Source organism: Eubalaena glacialis, chromosome 8, assembly GCF_028564815.1.
Source record: "Eubalaena glacialis isolate mEubGla1 chromosome 8, mEubGla1.1.hap2.+ XY, whole genome shotgun sequence".
Taxonomy (NCBI): domain Eukaryota; kingdom Metazoa; phylum Chordata; class Mammalia; order Artiodactyla; family Balaenidae; genus Eubalaena; species Eubalaena glacialis.
In genome coordinates, this window is record NC_083723.1 from 62,046,638 (window position 1) to 62,072,376 (window position 25,739).

General features: G+C 36.5%; 1 protein-coding gene across 1 annotated transcript in view; it reads right to left on the minus strand.

The window, feature by feature from the left end:
• SCIN (scinderin) overlaps nt 1–25,739 on the minus strand; it is an 81,465-nt gene that overhangs the window by 39,720 nt on the left and 16,006 nt on the right. Inside the window, exon 4 of the mRNA XM_061197743.1 lies at nt 13,995–14,144. Coding sequence (XP_061053726.1) covers nt 13,995–14,144 — 150 coding nt within the window. The remainder of the gene's footprint in view (nt 1–13,994; nt 14,145–25,739) is intronic.

Below are 25,739 nucleotides of genomic sequence, written 5' to 3' on the forward strand. Positions count from 1 at the left end.
ATAATTTAAATGTATGCAAAAAATTAATTTAATGAATTCACCACAGCATTATATAATATTAAAAAATGCAAACCACCTAAATGTCCAACATGGAAGGAAGTGATTAAATAAATTAGGCTACATCCAAACAATGGAAAACTATACAGTCATTATAATATCAAAAATTAGTTGATTATCAGGAAAATCTTCATAACATTTCAAATAAAAATCTAGATTTCAAAGCATTATCTACGGTATGAACTCTTTCTTGTAAAAGCACAGAGCTGCATATGTGAAAACAAAGATTAGAAAAAATTTGGTCAGTCTTTTTTCAAAGGTGGGACTTGGGGTGATATTTTTCTCTACTACAACTATATTTTGTAAAATTTCAACAAGAAACATTATTTTTCTTTAATAAATAAAACTGTAAAAATTTTATTAGGAAAAACGCTGACCTCTTGAATTTGTTTTGCTCCCAGTAGAATAAACTGCAGTATTTTATTACTTCAAATAGAGTTAATATCACTTCATTTTAACTTACAGTCTACCTTAGGCTTCTGCCTCAGCCTTATCCACTCGGTTCATCAAAGGATAGTAAATATTACTGGAGTCCTAACTGCTCTAAGGCATTTTGATCAGAGAAGCATTTGTTAATGTAAAGACCTAGAAGGAGCCAGCAGGGGCCCAGGGTTCTTAAGTTTTTAGCTAGGAAATTACATGGCTCCAAAGATCGCACGGGCTATTTTGTTACAGATGGGATGTGAATACAAAAATGGGAGCATCTATATCTTTTCCTCTCTGTTTTGTCAGTAACATAACGGAAACGCGTAACAACGTTAAGACACTATTCCAAGTACGTTAAAGAGGTTGGAAATTTGTGGAAATACAATTTTGTTCTCTGCCTAAATAGACCTTCTTTCCTGCTGTTTACTCTTTGCCTTCAACAGGAGTTCAATTCAAAATAACTCAGAAGATATTTATATTAAATCATTAAAGCAAATACACAATCCAACTTTAGATTCACAATCCTCTAGCTTCAGAATTTCTAGGTTTTCATGACCTGTGCCAAGACCGTCCTCAGCGTCTTGTATGTTTCTTCTATACGACCCACTGTGGCTTTGTTTTAAAACATAAGTTGGCCTATGTGTAAATTTGTTTTCTCAGAAAGAAGGACGAAGCAGTTAAAAACTTTGCCGTATTTCCATAATCCTTACTGAATTTTCACATTTGCAATTGTTTTTATTTTGAATCTTTTAGCCAGCCCCACATATTTTGGATACAAAATTCCAACATTTGCAATCTTGCTCACACAAGATGCATTTTCCCTCCTTCTGATGTCTGACAGAAAAGTCGAGATGCTTGGACGCTCTACAGTAAGTAATTAAAGTGAACAATAAGAAAAGAGGGGATAATACGTGGCCTGGAGGAAGAACAGTACATAACTCAAAACTCCAGGTCACCTGGGATCAAAATGATCTACCCCGGTGTCAAGTCCTACAGACATTTAACATAGAGGGTCTTATGTACTTCCCAACCCGAGTTCATCTTGGCAGATGAGGAAAATGAGGCTGAAAGAGGTTAGGAGTTTGCCTTAGGCCCAAATCTTATACACACGGAAGCGAGGATGTAAACCCCAGGGCTTCCAACTCCTACTGCAGTGCTTTATATAGATAATGAGACATGGCACTGTTCTTACCTTAATTATTTTACTGTAAACGGCTCTGCTTCTTTTTTCACTAAAAAGAGTAAGCTTCCAGGTTCTAAGAGATAAAGTTTTCATTACTCAGTAGTTTTTGTGTCTTATTTCCTTTCCCTAACTGGTAAAAAAATCAGTACATTTCAAGCATATGGAAAGAAATTGTTAAAGTGAAGTACAGCTTCATAGTTATGGTGTATTTACTTACTTCAACGCATTTTATGCCTTTGGTAAGACTACTATTTGATAATAGGGAAGAAACACATATAAAATGATAGGCAATTCTGAGAAGAGCCGCGAACTCCTTTAGCCAGCTCCACCTAATCTGGGTATGGTTCCAACATTTGCTCTCCTGCTTTCTCTCAGTGGTGGCTTCCCCGCCTTTAAAATACCTTTATCTCTTTATTGATATGTCAAATAAAGGGTAATTTAACATATCAAATAGTGGATAAGGTATTTTAGACTGAGAGAAAGCGTGTGAAATACATATTTGGATAAAAGGAAAAAGTGAACCGAGCGTCTGCAAAAGAGGGTTCGCTTCATTATCAAGCTCAGGGCTGTCCAGTAGAGTTTTCTGTGACTGCAGTATTCCATATCCGTGTGTCCAATACAGTAGTAACTAGCTACCTGTAGCTACTGAGCACCTGAAATGTGGCTTATGCGACCAAGTAACTAAATTTTACATTTTATTTAATTTTAGCAAATTTAAATCAAAACCTAAATAGCCACACGTCTCACAGAGGCTGTATTTGACAGTGTAGCTCAGGAGGACTCAGAGAATGCTGTGGTCTTGGGAAACTCATCATGATGCAGGTCTGAACCTCAACATTACTGTAACATCAACGTATTAGAGATTAGATTTAGAGGGTCAAACTCATGAGAAAGTTTACTCATAAATTATTATAATATGGAAAGCTAATCCGCAGGTTACTATTACAGAAAGCTAACTTACAAGTTTCTTTAACATGGAAATCCGACTCATATTATTAAAATATGTAAGCCAGAACGTCAACTTTTTAAACTACAGCAGCTGTTTTTCACTGGTTGCATATTAGAACCACCTAGGAGTTATGATAAAGAACACTCAAGTTTGAATCCCATCTGCAGAGATTCTGAATGAAGCCCTGGCACTGTGTATTTGAAGAGCCCCTGGGGCCTGGTTTGGTGATATGATTTAAACCTTTAGTGGCTTCAGCTCTGTTAGCCTGGCTCACTCATCTTAACTATCAGGACAGGTCTGCCAAGTCTTTCTGATTTTCACGTACCTTCACATAAAGAATTTCTCTCCTGGACAAATTAGCAGGCCTGGTAGTCTGGAGGCTGCCCTGGGTCAACTCTTAGGGAAAGATTTTAGGCCCTCTGCTCCTTCTGGAGATTATTAAACCCTTTTATTGTAAGATCTCAAAGCCATTTGGACATTTCTACCCGATCAGTGCTTGAATGGACACTTTCATCATTGGCCTTAGGGGTTCCTAATCTCTATGCTTCACAATGGGCAACCCCACCTTTGTCTTTTTGACAATCCCTTCATTTGCTAAAATCAGACAACCTGAGCTGGATGGACCCACAACTGACTCTGTGACCTCATTCTCATATTTAAAATAGTATGATAAGTAATACCACTCACAACGATTATGATGATTAAGTGAGGTAAATAAACCTGATTCACATATAACATTTAATGAGATTACGTGGAGTTTTATGGCAAGAGAGTTGTGAGTTTCCTCTTTATCTACATAATTAAGAAAATTTCCAAGTGCCAAAATTTAATTGAGCAAACTCAAAATGGCTTTCATGTACTCTGAGGTTCTTGAAAAATATTTGCATACCTTTTATACTCACATTAAAAGAATGTATTTTCTTTCAAAGAAGATGTCTACCCCAATTACCCTGCACCTAATGCCTCCATAGTATGGATGAAAGGTTGAATGCTGACACTAAGAGATATGAAGGGTCAAGCCAGCCCACTGAGCGCAAAAATTGTGCTACAAAAGCTATTACTTATGATATGTAATAAAATAGGTATGATTGTCAAAAGTGTGTAGCAAAGTTTTGGAAGTTATCAAATAACTTCACAGCAGATGAGATTCCCATCTCTCTGCGTATTTAAGATTTGCATGCTCTGGAATGAAGATCTGCCATGATCTGTGAACCACAGGTCTCCCATTCCCATTCCTACATGGGCAAGTTACACAGTCTCTCTACGACTTACTTTCTTCATAAAGTGAGGATGTAGAGATGCTACTGGTGCCCTGCCCATCTCACCTTGGTCTACCTCAGAGGTCATCGCCAGATAATTTCTTAAAGGCCAAAGCCTTCTGCTGTCTGTCTGATGGCATTATCTGGCCACCAGGCTGTACTGTATCTACATACAAGGCAGGCTAGAGGTTCTGGGGAGTTAAACCCAAGGAGTGACCCTCAACAAATGAGGGTTGGGAGTTACCAGCTAAATCCTGCAGCCACCTCAGCCTTCAGTGGGCCAGTTCTGAAGTGTTCTCCATACAGTTTCTCAGAGGACCCCTCAGGGACTAAGTCCCGGTTGTCTGCAGCAGTAAATAACTTATTAACAAACTATTGCCTCATTTTACTCCTACTCCGCGCTTCCAGTATCATCTTCCAAATAACAATCTGCTCCCAAGTCCTTGTCTCCAAGTTGGCTTTTGGAGGAACACAGACCAAGACAGGGGATAATAACTGTATCCACTTCACAGGGCTGTTGTAAGAATTAAATTAGCTCATCCATGTACAGCCCACAGAAGAATGCCAGTCGTATGGTAAACACTGAATGTTTGTCCTGGTGGTGCTCCTGGTGGACCTCCTCTGCAGCAAATAAAATCCATGACAAATTTGTTTCTTAGATTATGGAATTTCTGTGTCAATGATAAGAAGCACTTGCATCATATAAAGAAAAATGCAGCTAGAAAGAGTAAAAAGTGAACAGAAAATTCAGCTGACCAGTGAGCCATTTGCCCTTACCCTTGTAAGGCATGACAAGATGAAATTATGCCATCACCTAGCAATGGAGCACCACGACAGTGAATAGCAGAGCAAATGATATTCAATTGTGGGGCATTTGCTACTTGCTTTGGAACAGTTTTTAGTCAACATATTTGTCTTGTCCACATGTCCTCTATCAGATTTCATCAAAATTTATTTTTAGTTTTGGTTAGCTTTTTTAGTTACCAGCCTTCATTGAAATAGAGCATTGATATTTAATTTCACAGTTACACATGGTATAGGACTTCATTTCCCAGTATATTTGTATGGCTTTTTTGTGTACAGATACTAACAGATTTTCTGTTTAATAGTACGTTAGTACCTCTTTTCTGATTAGTAAAATGTTATGGAATATCCAGAACTGAGGATTTCCCATTGAGAGTTTCCACTGAGAGGATACTGTATTGACAAGAACAAACCATGCTTTCCTGACAAATCCTTCTTACATATAAATATATATATATGTATATATGTATATATATACATATATATATAAATATATATACATACACATACACACACACACACACACACACACATCCAAAACAAAGTAATTGTAAAATTGTGATGCACTGGATACCCTTGCAAACATAACAGCAATTCTAATAGCAATAACAACCGTTTTGCATTTGCAGAAGTACTGTCAATATAACCCAATTCCATCACAGTGCGATCCTTGGCTCTGGATAAACATGACTTAAAATCACAATCTAAATGGCCTCTAACTTAGGGAGTTCTTTCCAATACGTGAACACTTTTCCTCATGATATTAAACAATAATTACAAAATAAATACTAAGGAGTTGTGAATCATTGACTCTTGAAAAGTCAACCTTCTAATATCTGGGCTTGGCTAATTCTTAGCACAAGATGTTAACAGGAAACATATACAATTAATATTACAGTTAACTATTATTATATATTTTAACTATTTAATTTACAAAATGAATGTCAAGGAGTTGTGAATCACTGAATCCTAGAGATCTGACCCTTTGATATTTGAGTTTGGCTAATTCTTAGCATAGGAATAAGAAGAAATTGACCTAAAATTGCTGAAAGAAAACATAGTCTTACTGTAAGTTTTTTTTTACTATATATGTATAAAATCACTAATATTATAAAAAACATGAGGAGAAATATAAATAATAGCGAGACTAGAAACCTGCCATTCTAGTTTAATATTTGTGTTAATCATTTCAAATATAGAAAAGATCCACCCTTCCATACAACCCATCTGTCTTTGAATTGCATTATCCTGTTGATATGTTCTATCACTGTTCCCTCACTTCAGCTGCAAACTAAAGGAGAAATGACCTCATTCAGAAATGCTTGCCAAGTAGTATTAGTTTGGACTGATTATATAAAAGTGACATCTTATCAGTAAGGTCACAAGTCTTCAATGTTGAACTTGGGTGTGACAAAGTGGAAGATTATTTGAAAAATTATTATCTTATTGTTGTATATGGTTAACTATACTTTTACTCTATTTCTTATCTTTGTTCAGAATATTTCAACTTCCCCCACTGGATGAATTGGTGAGGAACAAAATGGATATCTGAATTAAATACTAGACATCCAAATAAAAGATTCATTAAAATAAATGACAATAAATGAATGGTGCCTTGAACAGTGCCTGGCACATAAAATAAGCTATCAATAAATGGTAGATACAAATAGCTACAGCAACTATTCTGCTCTTGGAAGCATCGTAACTTTGCAGCATGCACTACTCATCACTATAATCTTTGGATTTGGGGTGTGTACTAAGTATCATTGCTGTAAAGCAAAACGGGGGAAATGATTTAATTACAATGTAACAGATATAAGAAAAGGAAAGATTTCTATTTTCTGGTACCTCTGATACTTCCTCTCTATACGTAATATGAGGACTAATCTAGAGACAGTGGCAAATATTTTGGATCCCTTTACCTTAAAATTCTTTGAATGGTAAAGCCATAAATGGACCTTCTCTCTCCACTTGGCTCTCATAATAATGTTATTTCAATCAGACGACAAATTCTGGTGAACGTCTCTGATGTGCCAGACACCATGCGATATAAATAGCAAATTCCAAAATACGTCTCAGACATTGTTCAATTTCCCAAAAACTTACATAAGGAGGTTGGAAAATAAAGGAGGGATAAACAAGGAAGCTAAAACTACTTGGATAGCACACAAAGAGAAGTGTACCTCTCTCACAAAACGTTTTTTGTTGTCTCTTAGTGTTAAAGTGTTTACTGTGCCTATTGACCAAATTAGTATCTCAGGCAACTCAAAGTTCCATCCTCACAAAGTACAGAGTTGTGACTAACAATGAAGTAAGAGGACAACAGAAAATAATTTAATGAGTGGTGTGTGTGCGTTACAAACCCACAAAATAACTATGTTTCACATTTAAGGGGCTCAAAACGCCCATGTTTATTCCCTGACGCTAAAAAGCTGTGATTTTGATTCTTATTTATACTATTTTCCTATAAATCTTTAGACCCTTTAAAAATACTCTATACTCACTGTTCCAAAATGATCATGAAGGGGGTTTTCAAAACAGCTCCCCCACTTCTATTATTGGTACTTCTTTGGTTCATTTGATACTATTTTACAAAGATAAATGGGGATTGATTTATCTAATCAAAAATCATCCCCAGAAAATAAGGTTTCTCCCATTCCCTATGGCATCATTTTCAAAATGATTAAGCATGATTCAAATACACAATGTTATTTTAGTTCAAAGATTAAAATATAATGCCATGTAAATCCAGTAAACTCAAGGTTATGCTATGAAAGCAAACGTTTCCACAGAGAAGCTTCATGGAATGTTGACAGAACTCTAAATTTCCAAATTCCAGCTTGCTTTTTCTTCATCTTTTGCTTTACATGCTGAAACTGTATTACTCTTCCAGTGCTTCGATGACTAAATGTTCAAAATCATTCCTGCTTTGACTTTCTGTAAATTTAAATTGTACAACCTTGGGAAGCGTTAGCACCACCGCCTTTGATGTTAAGCATTGATGTTAAGGATAAGACAAATATATTGGGTGATTTCAAAAACAAAGCTCTACATCTGCGTAGTTCCTTGGAGTGCACGGAGCACATTCACTTTTAACCCAGTGGTGAGTAGAGGCAGCACGGAGACTCTAGGCAGTGGCCACGCACAGCGGTCGAGGCCAGTGGACAGCAGTGATGTGTACTAAACAGCAAGAGGAGTGGACAAAGTGGACACTAAGTGGACGAAAACAGAAATAGTGTCCAATTTTGCTGAACACTAAATGGGGAGGTGACCTGACCTGGGAAGGAAGATTTTACAGATGGCAGAATCCAACTGCAGCTCCTGGGGACATGCTTTTTTATTCACAGAATGAACAGTTTTAGACACCTGCTGTCTTATTTCTTACTGTGCTAGGTACTCTCACCTGGAGTGTATGCAATCTACCTAATACGTGGGAAGGTAGATAAGCTCAAGACTCAGTTATCACTTTCCAGGAGATGAGTTTTAACTATCAATCTGTAGAAAGAAGACTAGCAGACTCTATGGATTATCCTTATCTAAACACTAACTGCTCCTATATAAATGCAGTTGGTTTTAAAACTTAATCCACCATATGGCTTTGTTCATATCTTCACCAACACTATCATCTAAAACACAGGGAATTTTTTAAAGCAATACTATCCTCTAGAAAACAGGAAGACAAATGTAATTGGTTTTCTAGAACCACAAAGTTCACAGTTAATTGTATTAATTTTCTAAATATTAATGAGCAATGAGTTAGAGCTGTGAGCTTCCACAGATATAAAGGCAATGTCTTGTCTTCAAGGAATTTAGAGTAGCACTGTTAAGATATAAATTTCATTGGGCAAAGTACTTTGGGGAAGTATAACTAAAATTTTACTCTTTGCCTAAATAGACATCTAAAGGATAATTTAAGAAATATCTGCACAATTCAACTCTAGATTTTATTTACAAGATAACCAGATGAGCACATCATAAATATCTGATCAACTTCTCAAAAGAACGATTGAATAAATTTTCTTATTTTCAAGTAGTCAATTATGACTTATAGTAACAAGATGAACATAATTCCTATACTGGGAGATCCTCTGGAGATTAATCTATTTTATATGCTATTGTCATATAGTCTAAAATACATGAATTTGGGAGGGATGAATTGGGAGTTTGGGATTAGCAGATGCAAACTATTATGTACAGAATGGATAAACTATAAGGTCCTACTGTACAGCACAGGGAACTATGTTCCATATCCTGTGATAAACCATAATGGAAAAGAATATGAAAAAGAATGTGTGTATGTATATATATATGTGTATAACTGAATCACTTTGCTGTACAGCAGAAATGAACACAACATTGTAAGTCAACTATACTTCAATAAAATAAATTTAAAAAAATAATAAAATAAAATACATAAGTTTTATCATGAGAAGTCTTTCAACCACTGGTGGTATCATTCTGACCGTGTTTTCTCTGGCATTTGAGGACCCTCACAACCTGTTACCACTCTAGGACTATGTTTTAGATCGGGCGCATGCTTATCTTCTCAATCAGACAAAAAAATACAGTCTGAACTTTACTGGGAGCCAACCCAGTGATCAATAAACACTTATTGGCTCCTCCTCTTTAGGGAGGATGCCTACACCCTTGCTCTCCGGGTGTGCATCTCTGCCTTGCTTCTGTCTTAACTAAGCAAACTGTTCCTCTGCGTGCTCTCCCCCTTGTTGTGCTATGTCTCTAATAATAAACTTTGTACATGCTTCTACAAAAAGAAAAAAACACTTATTAACTGAGACATCATATGACATTCTAATTTTTCTTTCCAATTTTCTTCTTTTACCCAAAATCTAAAATAATGATTGTGCATATGACTTTCCAGGGAGCCTCAGTGTTTTTATAGAAGCAAGAAATCTAACAGTTCAACAACATAGCATCTGCTAACAATCTCCCTGTAGTATTTTTACTGCCAGGATTCCTTCACTACCATTTACAATGAATATAGACTTAACAAGTTTATTAAATTACATTGAAAAAAACTCTTTCCAGGTTAGAAGAATTAGTTGTTTTGTTGTTGTTTCAAACAACTTGCTCCTTCTTTATCCTCTTTTTGATATCTACCCAATGCTATCTTTTTAAAAATGAAAGTCTATAAAACATACTGATAAGTGATTCACCTTAGCCATTTTTCCTCAAGGGACTTTTAGCCTCCCTCCTAATGTTTCGAGAATGAGTAGAATCAACAAAGAAAGTTTGAGACCTTCGGGCTAGTGAGATATTTAATTTTCCTTCACATTCATTGATTATTTATTTTAAATATGAAAAGAAAAAAGACCAAGAAAAAAGCTTTACATAATTTACATGCAGCTTTTCATGGTAAATATGTTTATACAGTTAGGAGAAAACAAGCACTGAGTATACATGACTTTAATTACACGCTTTAGTTAGTTCTGCTTATAGGATTACTTTCATATTTAGGCATACAAGCTTTTAAAAGTGCTGAAGATACAGATAAGAGGCTGACCACACATCCTGTTTCCCCAGACGGTTCTTGTTAATGCGTGTTGTGTCCTGTCTGGTTAGTGCCCACTATTACTCTCCAGAGTGTTTTGTTTGAAGGATAAATTTATGATCATCCTAGAGATAAGCCATATTAAAATTGTGTGAAAATAATATTGTGATCAAAAGATCGTTGAACTACCTCTAAATAAAGATCAATTTTTCAAAAGACTCTCCGAAAAAATTTTTTTCAATATTTTCAGTGTTGATCACTTGAATGTGTTACAAAGACATGTTCCAAAAATTCAGCATTGAATATGGAGTCATGACAATTGCATCATTTAACTGGTTGAAAAGTCCTTGATTTCAAGCCATTACCAACCTTTATATATACACTTTCAAAGTTTTTGGAAATAAATAATTTTTTTAAATTCTCATTAAGAATGAGTCATTTAACAGGTCAATTTTATAAGATATTTTGAAAGATTTTTAGATTTTTGGAATCCTCTAGCAAAGTCAACAGTTCCATTAGAGTCTCAGAAAAAGAAGTAGTGTTCCATTATCTTAAACGAGGTAACCTTTTTTGTCTGTGTGCTATGGATCACTTTGGACCATTTTTGAAGCCTATGAACCCCTATTGATAAATGTATTTTTTAAACGTATAAAATAAAATACTTAGTATTACAATGGAAATCAATTATATTAGAATACAACTATCAAAAAATCAAAATATATTTAAAAAAGCAAACATAAAGTAATAAATAAGCTTCTTCATTTGCTCATTAAATAATATTATTGAAAAGCAGGTCTAATAACTGCCATAATTACCAAGCAGTGATGAGCATAAATGATACTTTGAGGTTACCTGCAATACCTATAGTGTGATCTGAAAAGTCACAAGTTCTGCTCATGCTACTGTGGTTTATCAACTACACTCACAATTGGAGAAAATTTTCACAAAGAAACTGGTGAAAATGAAGCTGTAATTTTTTTCCCAACCAAGTTCATGAGCTCTTTGAATTCTATTGTTACAATACAACATTAAGAAAGCCTAGAAGTCAAACTTGTTTATCATAAGTCCATAGTTAATTCATCAAACAACTACCTACCCTTGTAATCAGGCCACAAAAGAACATTTCTGAAAACAAAACTTCCCACTGAACGCTTTTTAACAACAACAAAAAAGGCTTTCACTCAAAATTCAGTTCAGATCAATTTTGAGTGACAGCTGTCAATCATAATGCAGAAGAAATTGAATGTACTGAATGGAAACAAAGTCAACGTTTTCTAGGATTTTTTAGAAACCAAAAAACAAAGAGCCCCTAAAACACAGATATAGCATTTTATATTAAACAGTATGTCCCTTATCCCTATCACTGATATTTTAAAATCAAAGTTACATTTTTACAAATTTTTTTCTTCAGGTTTGCATTTTCTCATTTTAATTTAACAGCATAATATAGTCATCGACTATTTAAGCTTTTCTTTCTCAGAACTTCGAATGAAATCCAATAAGCAAAGACATCAAAAATACATATGCACAGTTAAGGCCCTCGGCCTCAGTGGTTTCGTTTCCTAGAACGGACTACAAATGACTGGTAATTAAACACAGCCATTGCCTGAGAGACAAGGTTGAATCACAGATCATTGGAACCTAAAGGGACCAGAGAAGCCATTTTGTCTAATCCTCACTTTACAAATGAGGAACCAGAGACAATGAGAGTTTAAGGGACTTTCCAAGATGACCATGGCGAAGCTAGCCTGACAGTTAATGCAACACTCCCTCTAGCTCCCTACAAGGGCAAACTGTGTCCTTGGCTCCACTTCTATCAAAGTATAGCTATTGAGACAAGAGGTTATAATCAATTAGAAATATACCTTATTTATAGATTTCTGCTCCCAAATATGAGAATTAGATGACTTAAATGGTGATCACATCTGCAGAACAGAGGTCTTTAAAAAATATTAAAAGATCAAGAATGTGCTCTAAATAGTTTCAAGGTCTAATGTATTAGTAATGTTAGTCTGACTATTGAAAACTCAGGTTTCCATAGTCATCCCTTATTTTATTTTTTCAGATGGCCTTTTTTTTCTAATTATAAAAGGAATACACATCCATTACAATAAATTTTGAAAACACAAAGACAAATGAAGAAGAAAATAACAAGAAGCCATATCCCCAGAGTCAAAGCCATATATTGGTAGTGTTGGTAATGTTTCAGCATATTTCTTTCCAGATATAAATGTATATATGAATATATAGCTACATAATGTAAACTTACATATTAAGATAATATTGTACCTAAAATTTTATAGCCTGCCTTTTCTCTTAGCATTGTACCGGGATCATCTTCCCATTGAATTAAAATTATTTCTAAAACATCATTAATGTGAAAGTCTGTGTTTGGTGGTTATTAAAGTAATAAAGTTTAAAGACATTATAATCAATAAAATGATCTCATTATATAATTTTCAATTGCTGGATTATGTAGGCTAGCATCGGATCAGGTAACTCTAATGCATTAAATTGCTCTAAATAAAAAATATTAAAAACATACGTTTACAGGATTGTCTTTAGAAAAATTTAAGTGCCCAATGGCTAAAATCATTGGGGGAAAATGCATAATATCCCAGGAAATTAGAGAAGGGAAAACTCAAAGAGATACCTCCTGCTACTATTACATGTGGGAAGATTCAGAAAGGTACTACAGAGCTTCCCTGGTGGTGCAGTGGTTGAGAATCTGCCTGCCAACGCAGGGGACACGGGTTCGAGCCCTGGTCTGGGAGGATCCCACGTGCCGCGGCCAATTGTGGCCCGTGAGCCACAACTACTGAGCCTGCGCGTCTGGAGCCTGTGCTCCGCAACAAGAGAGGCCGCAATAGTGAGAGGCCCGCGCACCGCGATGAAGAGTGGCCCCCGCTCGCCGCAACTAGAGAAAGCCCTCGCACAGAAACGAAGACCCAACACAGCCAAAAATAAATAAATAATTAATTATAAAAACTTAAAAAAAAAAAAAAAAGGTACTACAACAGGAAATCCTGACAGTGCTCTGTAAAGTCATGAAGGAACACAGCGCTTGGGCAAGGAAGCAGCAATTGGTACAAACATTTAGTGCCTGGCTCATGTAGGAATTCAATAAATATTTGTTGCATGAATAAATGGGAATCAACTTACCAACATGTATCTAGACACCTGAATATGATTATACCCTTTGACTGATAATCTTACTTAAGGGAATATATACCATATATACACTTGGTCACAACTAAATGTCCAGGACTTGTATGTTGATTAAGTAAATGACAGAGGTATAAAGAGCCATACAGACAATTCATACTGATTTAACAACTATACTAAAATTATGTGTCTTGCCTATACTGTAATTCTTAGTTTAAAATGATTGAAATATTTAAAATATTGGTGTATTTAATCTCTTGGTATAAGATTTTATTTCATTCTTTTAATGAAATAATTGTTAATTTTAAAATTGAAGAAAATCACTGCGTTAAAAAAAATTTGAGAAGCCCAGATGAAAAAACTATTATGTTTCTTCCAAAATATTTTCTATAGTCGATCTCAAAGGTCTTGTCCACCTATTTGTCCTTGAATATCACAGAAGACAGGCACAAGACTTCCTTTGATAGTCATCCCAATGGTGGGAGAAAACAGTCGTGATGTTCTATTTTCCTAGTACCATGACGTAGAAAACTCTGATACTTCCTCTTACCTAACCTTAGCCTAAGTATTAGAGAAGTTGTTAAATCTAACACACACAAAACTTAGAGTGGCAAGCTTTTAAAAACCAACACAACTCAATACCGTTATAAGCTCTGATGGTTCATGCCCTTCTTCCACCACAATTAGTTGAGACCTTCCTTTCCTTTCATTGTCCCGAATGCCAGTGGCAACCTGGCTGGCCTTCAGACGCTCATATTTGTTGCAAGAGGATCCACACCACTGGTAAATTTCCTAAAAGAAAAAGACAGATCTTTTGACCCCAGGAATATGTGGAGGATATTCAGCGCTGGTGTAATACACACTGTGATTAATTAGGAGAAAAACAAAAAGGTCTAAACAATTAAAATTAAATTGATCTATTGTTGAGGTATATATAATTTTATATATTTAATTTATACCTCATTCTGTATCTTGTTGCTTTCAGTTAGCATTATAAAGTAAGCATTTTTAAACATGGAAAATATAAATATATACCTCAGCGTTCTCTGTGTATATAATCCACTAAGTACAATTTATAAAAGTAAATTTATATAAATTATTTAAATTTAGAATAATAAATCTAACATATTTCAGATAATCAAGAATCTGTTATAGTAGGACTATGCTCTTGATGATCATAAAACATGACCTATCTCTTTTGTAAAGCAATTTAACAATTCTTATCAAGAATCATAAAAAGAGTTAAAACTTTGACCCAGTAATATCACTATCTGGAATTTATTTTAATAAATTATTCATAAAGAAGAGAAAACAACACATGTACAAGGGTTTTCACTGATGTGATTATATTAGTGAGGCATTGGAAACACATTAAATGTTCAACAATAGGATTAGAGTTATATAAATTATGATATATAGAAAAAATACTTAAACATCAAAATTATACTTTAACAGAAATTTAGAAAAATAGAAACAGCAGTTTGATATATTGTAAATTATATACATTAGTTGCCACTTAGATTAAAATATATATTTTAGACTTAGGTACAGTGTTCAGAAAGTATACAGTAACAAATGTAAGATAACAATAAAATGTCATTTTCTCCATTAAATGTGGTTTAACAAAAGAAAGAAAGAAATTTAATGGTACCCAGGCCTGGTAGGATGTGGGAGTGGGTATTATCACACACTATTTGGGTGGTAGATACTGACACAGGCTTTTTTTGAGGGCACTTTGGTGTCATACCAAAAAATTATATATGCTTTTAAAATCAGGAAATTCCATTTCTAGGAATCTATTTTATAGAACTATTCAAACATGGGATGCAAAAACAAAGAAACAAACAAAACAAACACAAATGCCCATCAATAGGGAGATGGCCATATAAATGTCATTATGTGGATACTACAGACTATTCTTCAGTGTTTAGAAATTGAGGGCAATGTTTAAACACCGATGTTAAAAATATTCAGGTATATCATAAATAAAATAAAGCCACAGAATAATATAGCTCCATTAAAGTACAGAAACAAAAATATAAGCTCTGTTTCTGCCTTTGCAGAAAAAGATTTTTAAAGATACACAGTATCTTTAATACATGGGAAGGGGCATGTATTTGCAGAAAGAAAGCTTTCAGTGTTTGCTGTATCTAAATCAGTGTTTTTTCCTTTTCTTTTTTAAATGTCACGCACATTTATTAGCTGCCTATTAGGAGCTAGATGTTGGGAATAAAGAGATGAATGAGCGAAAACTAGCAAGGAGAGACTGACATGTAGACAACTCATGCGAATAATATGTTTGCACTACACTTAGTTTTCAAAACGTTTCCACACATACTTCCTCTAGTCAATCTGGAGAGAGGGTTGCTTTGTGGTTAAGTACAATATAAAGGAGACAGACTTCAGCAGCCACTTTCTATGTGACTTTGTTTGCAATTTTTAAAAGAGGAAATAAATTAATAACAACAAATAAAAGGGCACCCCAACATTCAGAGAGACAGGCTCTTTTCTCTAATCACAAGACATTTCCAGTCCAGAGTCATTTCTCCATTCAAAAATAGTTCACTGATTACCTGAAATTGGGCAGGATCCCTCTCCCTGGGGGCACAACCTGAAAGCACACAGGCCGGCGACAGTCTCTCTGTCCCCTTAAACCGGCCCCCCACTCCCATGATCCTGCTTCACCTCTTCCACATTCCTCTTCAAGAATAAAATATAAGTCTTAGGAATTCAAGCCTTTATAAGAAGTAAAAGAAAAAGAGACTGTGCTTTGCAATTCTTTTCATTTTAGAATCTAATTTAGTTATTCAACATTGTTAAGGGGTGTTTCTTTTCTGTTTTTCAGAGAATTGCGTGCCGCTATTGTTTCCGCTCTAACCTCTATTCTATACCTGGGCATCTGAACATGAGACTCACATTTGAATACCAGGCCCAGATGAACAGTTACAAAGAGTGAAAATAAATGGTTCCCAATGATCAGCCAACGCCTAATCACTGAGCATTAAAATCAGGTGGTGGAGTAAGATGGTGATTTAAAAAAAAAAAAAAAAAATGGATACCTGAGCCTACCCTTAGGGACTCTCAGGTGTGTTCTGGGCAGCCACGTTTATTGAATGCTCCCCAGATGATTCTAAGCATTAAACCAAGGCTGAGAACCTCTGCTGGTTCCCGGGAGCACGTTGCACCAGGCAGGTGTTACAGGGAATCTGTAATTTCTAATTACCCAATGCAGCCAAGCAGGCTACTCTGCCAGTACACTTAGGCTCTTAGCTTAGGTTCCTTTTCTACCTTATTCCATGATATTTTGCAAATGATTCTTTTCTTAGTAGACCTGAGAAAGCAAACTTCCAATTTTTACATAACAGTGAAATATAGGAAGTGGATCAGAAGTTAGCTCTCTAGATATCTCAGGCTTGTAAACAACTTTCATTATTTATTTGCTCTGTATTTTTATATTCATCTAATAGATGGTTATATTCTCCCTACCTTAGTTGTATAAATGGCCTCTCATCTTCTTCAAAGAGATTATATAAAATCACACTAAATTTTTTTTTAACATCTTTATTGGGGTATAATTGCTTTACAATGGTGTGTTAGTTTCTGCTTTATAACAAAGTGAATCAGCTATACATCTACATATATCCCCATATCCCCTCCCTCTTGAGCCTCCCTCCCACCCTCTCTATCCCACCCATCTAGGTGGTCACAAAGCACTGAGCTGATCTCCCTGTGCTATGCAGCTGCTTCCCACTAGCTATCTATTTTGCAACTGGTAGTGTATATACGTCCTTGCCACTCTCTCACTTCGTCCCAGCTTACCCTTCCCCCTCCCCAAGTCCTCAAGTCCATTCTCTATGTCTGCGTCTCTATTCCTGTCCTGCTCCTAGGTTCTTCAGAACCTTTTTTTTTTTTTTTTAGATGCCATATATATGTGTTAGCATACGGGATTTGTTTTTCTCTTTCTGACTTACTTCACTCTGTATGACAGACGCTAGGTCCATCCACCTCACTACAAATAACTCAATTTCCTTTCTTTTCATGGCTGACTAATATTCCATTGTATATATGTGCCACATCTTCTTTATCCATTCATCTGTTGATGGACACTTAGGTTGCTTCCATGTCCTGGCTATTGTAAATAGAGCTGCAATGAACATTGTGGTACATGACTCTTTTTGAATTATGGTTTTCTCAGGGTATATGCCCAGTAGTGGGATTGCTGGGTCGTATGGTAGTTCTAGTTTTAGTTTTTTAAGGAACCTCCATACTGTTCTCCATAGTGGCTGTATCAATTTACATTCCCACCAACAGTGCAAGAGGGTTCCTTTTTCTACACACCCTCTCCAGCATTTATTGTTTGTAGATTTTTTGATGATGGCCATTCTGACTGGTGTGAGGTGATACCTCATTGTAGTTTTGATTTGCATTTCTCTAATGATTAGTGAAAATCACACTAAATTTTATTAGTATCTGTAAAGCATTAAGGAAGCCTGGTAAAATGTGTTTAAAAAGCATTATAGCTAATGATAATTTTCTAAATATAATTATTATTTAACATAGCATTTTACAATATTCTTTGGATCCCAAAATATTTTCCACGATATTACTTTGGGTTGGGAGTTTTTATGTGCAGTATCAATTCACAGATAAATTTAATTGTAGAAAATATTCCCACCATTGCTTAGAGACCAGTTTCAACCTTTAAAATAGCAAAAACATATCTAGGAAATACTCATAAAAATAATAAAACTTTTAGGGGCTTCCCTGGTGGCGCAGTGGTTAAGAGTCTGCCTGCCAATGCAGGAGACACGGGTTCGAGCCCTGGTCCGGGAGGATCCCACGTGCCGCGGAGCAACTAAGCCCATGTGCCACGACTACCGAGCCCGCGTGCCAAAACTGCTGAGGCCCGTGAGCCTAGAGCCTGTGCTCCGCAACAAGAGAAGCCACCGCAATAAGCATGCGCACCGCAACGAAGAGCAGCCCCCGCTCGCCACAACTAGAGAAGGCCCGCACGCACCAACGAAGACCCAACGCAGCCAAAAATAAATAAAATAAATAAATTATTTAAAAATAATAATAATAATGATAAAACTTTTAATAGTGAAGTTTTCCTTTTAACTCAAAGATGACTAAATCACTAAAGAAAGTGTTACCAAAAAAAATTTCTTACTGAGCATGAAAATGAATGTTTTGTGTTATGCTTACTCTTTCATTATTTTCACCTTATTTTGTGCTATTTCTATAAGGGACATATTATCGTATTCACTAGACTTAATTTTCAGTGGTTAACTCAGACAAGAAATGCAATAAAATGTGGACTTTAATTTTAAATTGCTAAAAGCCAGAACTGTTTAAAAAATTAATTAAAAAACCCTTTCCATTCAATGCTAATTAATTTTTTATACAAATATAGTTTGTTCAATAATGGTAGCAGTACCTTAAAACATGTTTTAAATTTTAAACAGAATTTGAGCAATTCATTAAATTTGAGCAATTTATATTCCACTACGTGTAGATGATGTGTTTAAGACATCTTATTTTAACAGAGCTGTACAGTGATGAGATGAATGTGTGTAGTACTATTAATAAACTGTGTTAGCCCAACACTTACTCTATTCAGAGGTAGTTGGTTAAGACTATTCACCACTCCGTGCACAAGGAAACTTTGTACTCAATCGGCCCCATGTTTGAAAAACTCTCCTATAATGCAACTTAACCTTTTTTTTAGAGGGCATGGGCTGAAAAAAAGAAATTCTGCAGAGAGCTGAAAAATGTCTGAATTGATATGATAGGTTGATATGTATTATTACAACCAGAAAAAGTTTTCATTATAATTTAAATTGTTTTATTTGTAATACTTTAATGGGATTTAGATGAAAAACCTTTTGTAAATCTGATTTAAGTGTACTAGACACTGAAAATTGTAGAGCAAACATGGTTTCAGAGGCAACTATTTTACCTTCTAAGATCCTAAGGGATTTAACAACTCAACACTAAATGTTATATTTGGGGAGGGAGGGAAGGATATAAAAACTCCCTGTAAATATGGAAATATCCATTCAATTTAGAATGAAGTCCACTTAAATTCTGGCTGAAATTTGCTGACGTACAGGTTGCCCATGAACAACCGCTAGTAGAAGTTTGTGAAACTATAATTAACTCAATGTACAAACTATTAAAGGAAAACAAAATCACACTGGATAGTTCGAAAAGGAAAAAATAAGGGAGTAAAGAGAAACTGTTACTGGCAATTAGTTCGGACCACCAGTAACAAGAAATAAAAGCAAGTGAGTGATATTCATAGAAGCAACCACACTGGGGGCAGACCTAGAGGTTTCTAAAATTTCCTTTAAACTACATGGTCAGAGTTAACAAGTCAAACAACAAAGTGCAGCCAAACCTCATTTGGGGACAGGAAATAAGAGCAGAAATAAAACAATGGTCAATGATGCCCTTGAAGGGAGGCAAGGTTAAAGGAGACCCCCAAACAGCCATGTGATGGTGACTCATAACATGGGCAAAGAATTCAGATGGAATTGCTACTCTTTTGTCCTTTTCTAAGTTTTTTATTCTAAATACATCTAAAAGTTTATAAAACGGGCGGGGGCAGATTTCTTCCTCTCCCTTGCTTCTATTGGCTTTATTTTTCCTGTGTTTAGTTTTCCCTTAGAGCTAGTTAACCAAATATAGAAGTTCATTCAGATACCCCTCTAGGCTGGAGATTCTCCAAGAACTGCTTAACAGCCACTATGCAGAACAGTATGGAAGTTCCTTAAAAAACTAAAAATAGAACTACCATATGACCCAGCAGTCCCACTACTGGGCATATACCCTGAGAAAACCATAATTCAAAAAGAGTCATGTACCACAATGTTCATTGCAGCTCTATTTACAATAGCCAGGACATGGAAGCAACCTAAGTGTCCATCGACAGATGAATGGATAAAGAAGATGTGGCACATATATACAATGGAACATTACTCAGCCATAAAAAGAAAGGAAATTGAGTTATTTGTAGTGAGGTGGATGGACCTAGCATCTGTCATACAGAGTGAAGTAAGTCAGAAAGAGAAAAACAAATACCGTATGCTAACACATATATATGGCATCTAAAAAAAAAAAAAAGGTTCTGAAGAACCTAGGGGCAGGACAGGAATAAAGACGCAGACGTAGAGAATGAACTTGAGGACATGGGGAGGGGGAAGGGTAAGCTGGGACGAAGTGAGAGAGTGGCAAGGACATATATACACTACCAATTGTAAAATAAATAGCTAGTGGGAAGCAGCTGCATAGCACAGGGAGATCAGCTCAGTGCTTTGTGACCACCTAGAGGGGTGGGATAGGGAGGATGGGAGGGAGATGCAAGAGGGAGGAGATATGGGGATGTATGTATATGCATAGCTGATTCACTTGGTTATAAAGCAGAAACTAACACACCATTGTAAAGCAATTATACTCCAATAATGGGGTGTGTGTATATGTATGGCTGATTCGCTTTGTTGTAGGGCGGAGGCTAGCACACCACTGTGGAGCAATTGTACTCCAATAAAGATGTTAAAAAAAAAAAGATGTTAAAAAAAAATGATAATGTCTTCTGCAATACTTCTAGGACCTACCTTTTTCTTTTTAACTTTAAAACATGACTTTTTTTACCTTTTGATAAACAAATGCTTATTTATATTCTATTTTGTTGTTGTTTAAAGCCAAGCCAACTCAATATCCTTCAATGACATGTATACGTGTTCTAAAAAACATCTCTGACTGAAGGATGTAAGTTGGATGCAGAGAGTGTGGATGGTCACTGAAGGCAGGGTGACCAGAAAGGAAGGAGTTATATGTGAGGTAGGACAAAGCAGTGGTGATGGAGAAGAGGAGAAGAATACAGGGATTTATAAGGTTAAAGCCTACAGGGTCGGTCAACCATGCCTTTGGATGGGTACTAGAGGACCGGGAATGGGGGAAATGACTTGGACAATTCTAGCTTGGCTGCGGCAGTGATGCCACTTACTGGGAACAGGTGAAAGCTTTTGGAGCATTCTTTTTGTAGCAAGAGAAGGTGAAACTGGGTTCTCTGTACTAGTCAAAGTATTTGGCAAATCATATATATTTATTTATCAAAAATAATTTCTTCCAGCCACAGAAGTAGGTGACTCAACTATTTTTAACTGACTTATTGGTTCTTCGAACATATGATTGTGAATTTCCCAGCACCATTAGACATTTCCCATATTGAAATGGGGACGTTCACTGTACAATATAATAATCTGGGGGTGGAGCTTAAAAAGAACCTACACCAGGACTTCCCTGGCGGTCCAGTGGTTAAGACTCCACACTTCCAATTCAGGGGGCATGGATTCAATCCCTGGTTGGGGAACTAAGATCCTACATGCCTCGCAGCCCGGCCAAAAAAAAACACCCTACACCAAAGGCCCATCCTAAAACCTTAAAATCAGAATCTTCAGGAGTCAAATCACAGGCATCAGTATTTTTAAAACCTCTTCTAAATGATGCCAGTGTGAAACCATGATTGAGAATTAAAATATAACTCTTAATACCTTGAGAGCCGTCTTTCCTAGGGCCCTCATCCATTCTCCAGTTACAGCCTGTGTGTAGCTCCATTCCAGCACTTCTCACATTGTACCTGGTCATACTCTGACTTGTGTATGTGTTTGTGTCTCTCACCACTTCATGGCACCTGGAGGCCAAAGGCTATCTGGTTTTCATCTTTACACTCCAAGCACCCAGCATACACTAAGCACACACTAAATGCCATTCATCCATACTTTTATTGCAGGGTAAATTTCAGAGATTTAAAATTAGGTTTATCTTTCCCATTATCTTTTTTTGTGGCCTGAAGGCTCTCCCCAGTAAATCTAGTGGGATGCATTACTTTGGAGTAAGGACAAATTTATCCAGAACACAGAAGATATTGCTCAGCTTTCAGTTTTAAAATAAGCCTTCTTAAGTCATAGTAGAGGCAAAAGTCTGAAAGCCAACATAGTTTTAACTTAAAAGAACCTTGATTTTCCTAGAGTTAAGTGTTCTGCAGGGGAGGAGTGAGGACGTGGTCTAGAAAGTTGGTTTTGCATATCGAGAGCCACAGTCTTGGCCTCAGGGGCCAGAGTGTATTGCAGAAACCACGGAGAAGGCAACAGTGTGAAATGGTATAAGATAGTTTGTCTGGTCCAAGAAAAGTAGGTGATTACAAGGGAACCAGGAAACTTGATCAGGTGCAATCAATCTTTGAGAAGAGCTCGGTAAATGTCTACTCCTACTTATCTGTCATACATTCATCCATGATCCCAAGCATTACAGCAGAAACAACTCTGGGCAGTGTCCAGGCAGTTGGACCAATGGGTACTGGTAACCATTTGGATACACTGTCCCCACAACTCCAGTGTGGCATGGGAAAAACTAAGTAGAGTTCCTGAGGGAAGATGCAGTAGTGGCTGATAGAACCAGAAAGGGTCTTGCAGTGGATATGTGGGCATCTCAGAAGACCAAAGTGAGGCCATGAATATTTTCCAGCAAGTGTCTTAGGACAGAGGCCAAAGCCCAGAGCTCAAGATTCAATGAAATAGTGATGCCTCAATGAAGCTTAGAGAGGAGGAGGCTGAAGACTGCAAACCAGACTCATGCTTCCATTCTCAACCCTGTCCCCTATCCCAGGCAATAATATTACATATGCATCCTCTGGGATGGGGAAGGGTGTGGGTGGGATAATTTGATTTTCTTTAATGACAAACAAAATTCACCTTAATAAGGCAAGACACTTTTAACCTTCCTGTGGAAATAGAAGGTTGACAATAAAGCAAGGTTGAGTTATAGATTGAAAAAACATTGCATCTCTATACACATGACTGCATTTGAGACTGTGTGGCTTTAAGTTGGACAGACAGACATTTGTTGAAATGTTTGTTGAGTGACTGTAAGTTCTGGGCCATAGACTAGGAACAAAGAGAGTGAGTGAGGCTAATAAGTGTATGGGCAGGCAGTGTGGAAAGTGCTGAGAGGCAAGTCTCCGCATGGTGATAGGAAAGTTAAGAGCGTGCCCAACTCTACAAGGTGTGACATGGGACAGGGCAAGGGGGAGAGGGGAATTAGTGAACACATTATAAAGAAGGCACATCTGAGTTGAATTTGAGGGTGAGATGATATTGGATGCTTGGCAGAGAAAGGTGAGTAGAAGAGGAGAGTATTCTAAGCAAGGGAAACCTGCAAAAAAGCAAAAGCATGGCGACTTGAGGGAAAGTGTAAGGCACAGGGTCCTGAGACAGTATTGTGATGATGAAGAGGACGGGAAGCATTCAAGGGACACTTAGAAGGAAAAATAGACTGAATGTGATTGATCGCATGTGCAGCACTTGGGAGAAGTTGTCAGGATGTCTCCTGGATCTGGGGTTTGAGGGCCTGAGTGAGCAGTGGTTCTATTCACAAGAAAAGGACAATAAGAGGAGAAATCATTTTGGAATGAGAGGGTGAAACTGATGAGTTCTGTTTTTAGATTTATCGAGTCTAAGGTTCTCATGATATACACAAGCTGAAATATCTCGGAGGCAATCTGAAATACTGACAGAGAGCTCACGCAAGAGGTCTGAGCTGAACTATAATGCTGAGATTTACTAGGGGGTGAGCAGTTGAAGCTCTGGGGAAGGATGAGTTTGCTCAGGAAGAATGTATAAAGAAAAGACAATGATCAAAAGTAGAATCCTTAAAAAAGCAACAACTTGTGGCAGTGGGCAGACCATGTGAAGAATGACAAAGAGTGGCTTGAAAGGGAGGAGAAACAGGAAGCCAGGGAAGAAGTGAGACTGAAGGAAAAGGGAATAATCAAGTGTCAACTGAGCACAGGGGCAAGTGGGAAATGATCAGTGTCCACTGGATTTAGCAGAAGGCACTGATGCTCATAGGAAGAACAGTTTCAAAGAAATAGTGGTAGTGAAAGTCAGAAGACGTGGGTTGAAGGCCAACTGGTCAATGAGGAAGTGTAGGCTGCTTTTTCAAAGCAGCATGACTGACTATGAGAGAGGATGAGATAGATTACAAAGAGCAAAGGCAGTAGGGCAATGCTGCATAACCGACCAAACAAGTTAACAAGGAAACAGAACATGCAGAACACCACGATTAAAAACTCACCACAGGTTCCTACTCCTGTGAAACCTAATTCTCCACTAGTGGCTGGCTCTGACATGTATTTCTAAAAGAGTTAACTCCAGATACCAACCTCTAAGAATGTGGGCTTTTTTCATTATCATTCACTTTCTGGGGTTACTGATGCTTTGTTGCAATATTGAGATGTAATTTTATTAATTTCTACAAATTCCTCATATCTTTAAAAATAGTGGGAAAGTAATGATTTATAAATTCACCAACATTAAAATATATATTTCAAAAGCATTTTCCAACAATTCAGTAAATTCCAAATTGCTGAAGTCTAGCCACATTCCATATTATTTTCTGAAAATACACTAAATATAAGACAACTTATCCAAATCATCCTCCAAAATGCTGATGTTGTAATTAAATGAATAATTTTACAATCTCATGCTTTAGGTTGAAAAGGTTATGCTGTCATGTCTAGAGAATATTTACTGTGGTCTAAAATCCTATCACAGTAAATGTTTCTAAGGTATATGGCACATCACCTTAATACTAGTGATTGTTTATCAAAAAAGGCTCACTTCCCTCAAACACAATCAAGATATGGGATTTAGGTTATATCCATAACCTTAGCACTGGCCAGCTGGCTTTAGTTTGGTGACAGCTCTAGATGTTCAACCTATCTTTTTCATACCTGGGTAATAAAACAAGATTGAAGAGATGGCATTGGCTTCCCTTTGTGCCCACTAAAGCAGAAAGTGGTCATGAAATAATTAACTAGTAACTGTTATAAAAATACTATGATAGAGAAAATTTTGATTCCCTTCTTCTTGGTTTACTGTGACACACCCTAAAAATAAAGTCCCCAAGGTAACTGCAAGATCTTATCACCTTTTAGAAACTTTTGGCGACATAACAACTGGTTAAAGGTTAATAACACAAACACAGATCATGTGGGTATTTGTTCTAAAGTACTTAGGAATCCAGGGCTTGATTCTTACTAGGATATCCCTGTGAGGTATGGGAAAGTTCCACAACATAAGAGAAAATCAGCTTCAAGTATCTCTGCAACAAAATCATTCCAAATGTCTCTAACCAACCATGAGAGCAGGAGGTAACTTGAAATTCATTAAAGAAAATTAACTACATAAAATAAAGAAAATTTACTATTAAACAGGTGAATGTCCTCGAATCTTATTATAGAGACTCTGTCCCTATTACATGAGGCTGGATTTGTGGGGACTACTTCTATGAGCAGATATTACCTATGGGAAGAGAGCGTATGTT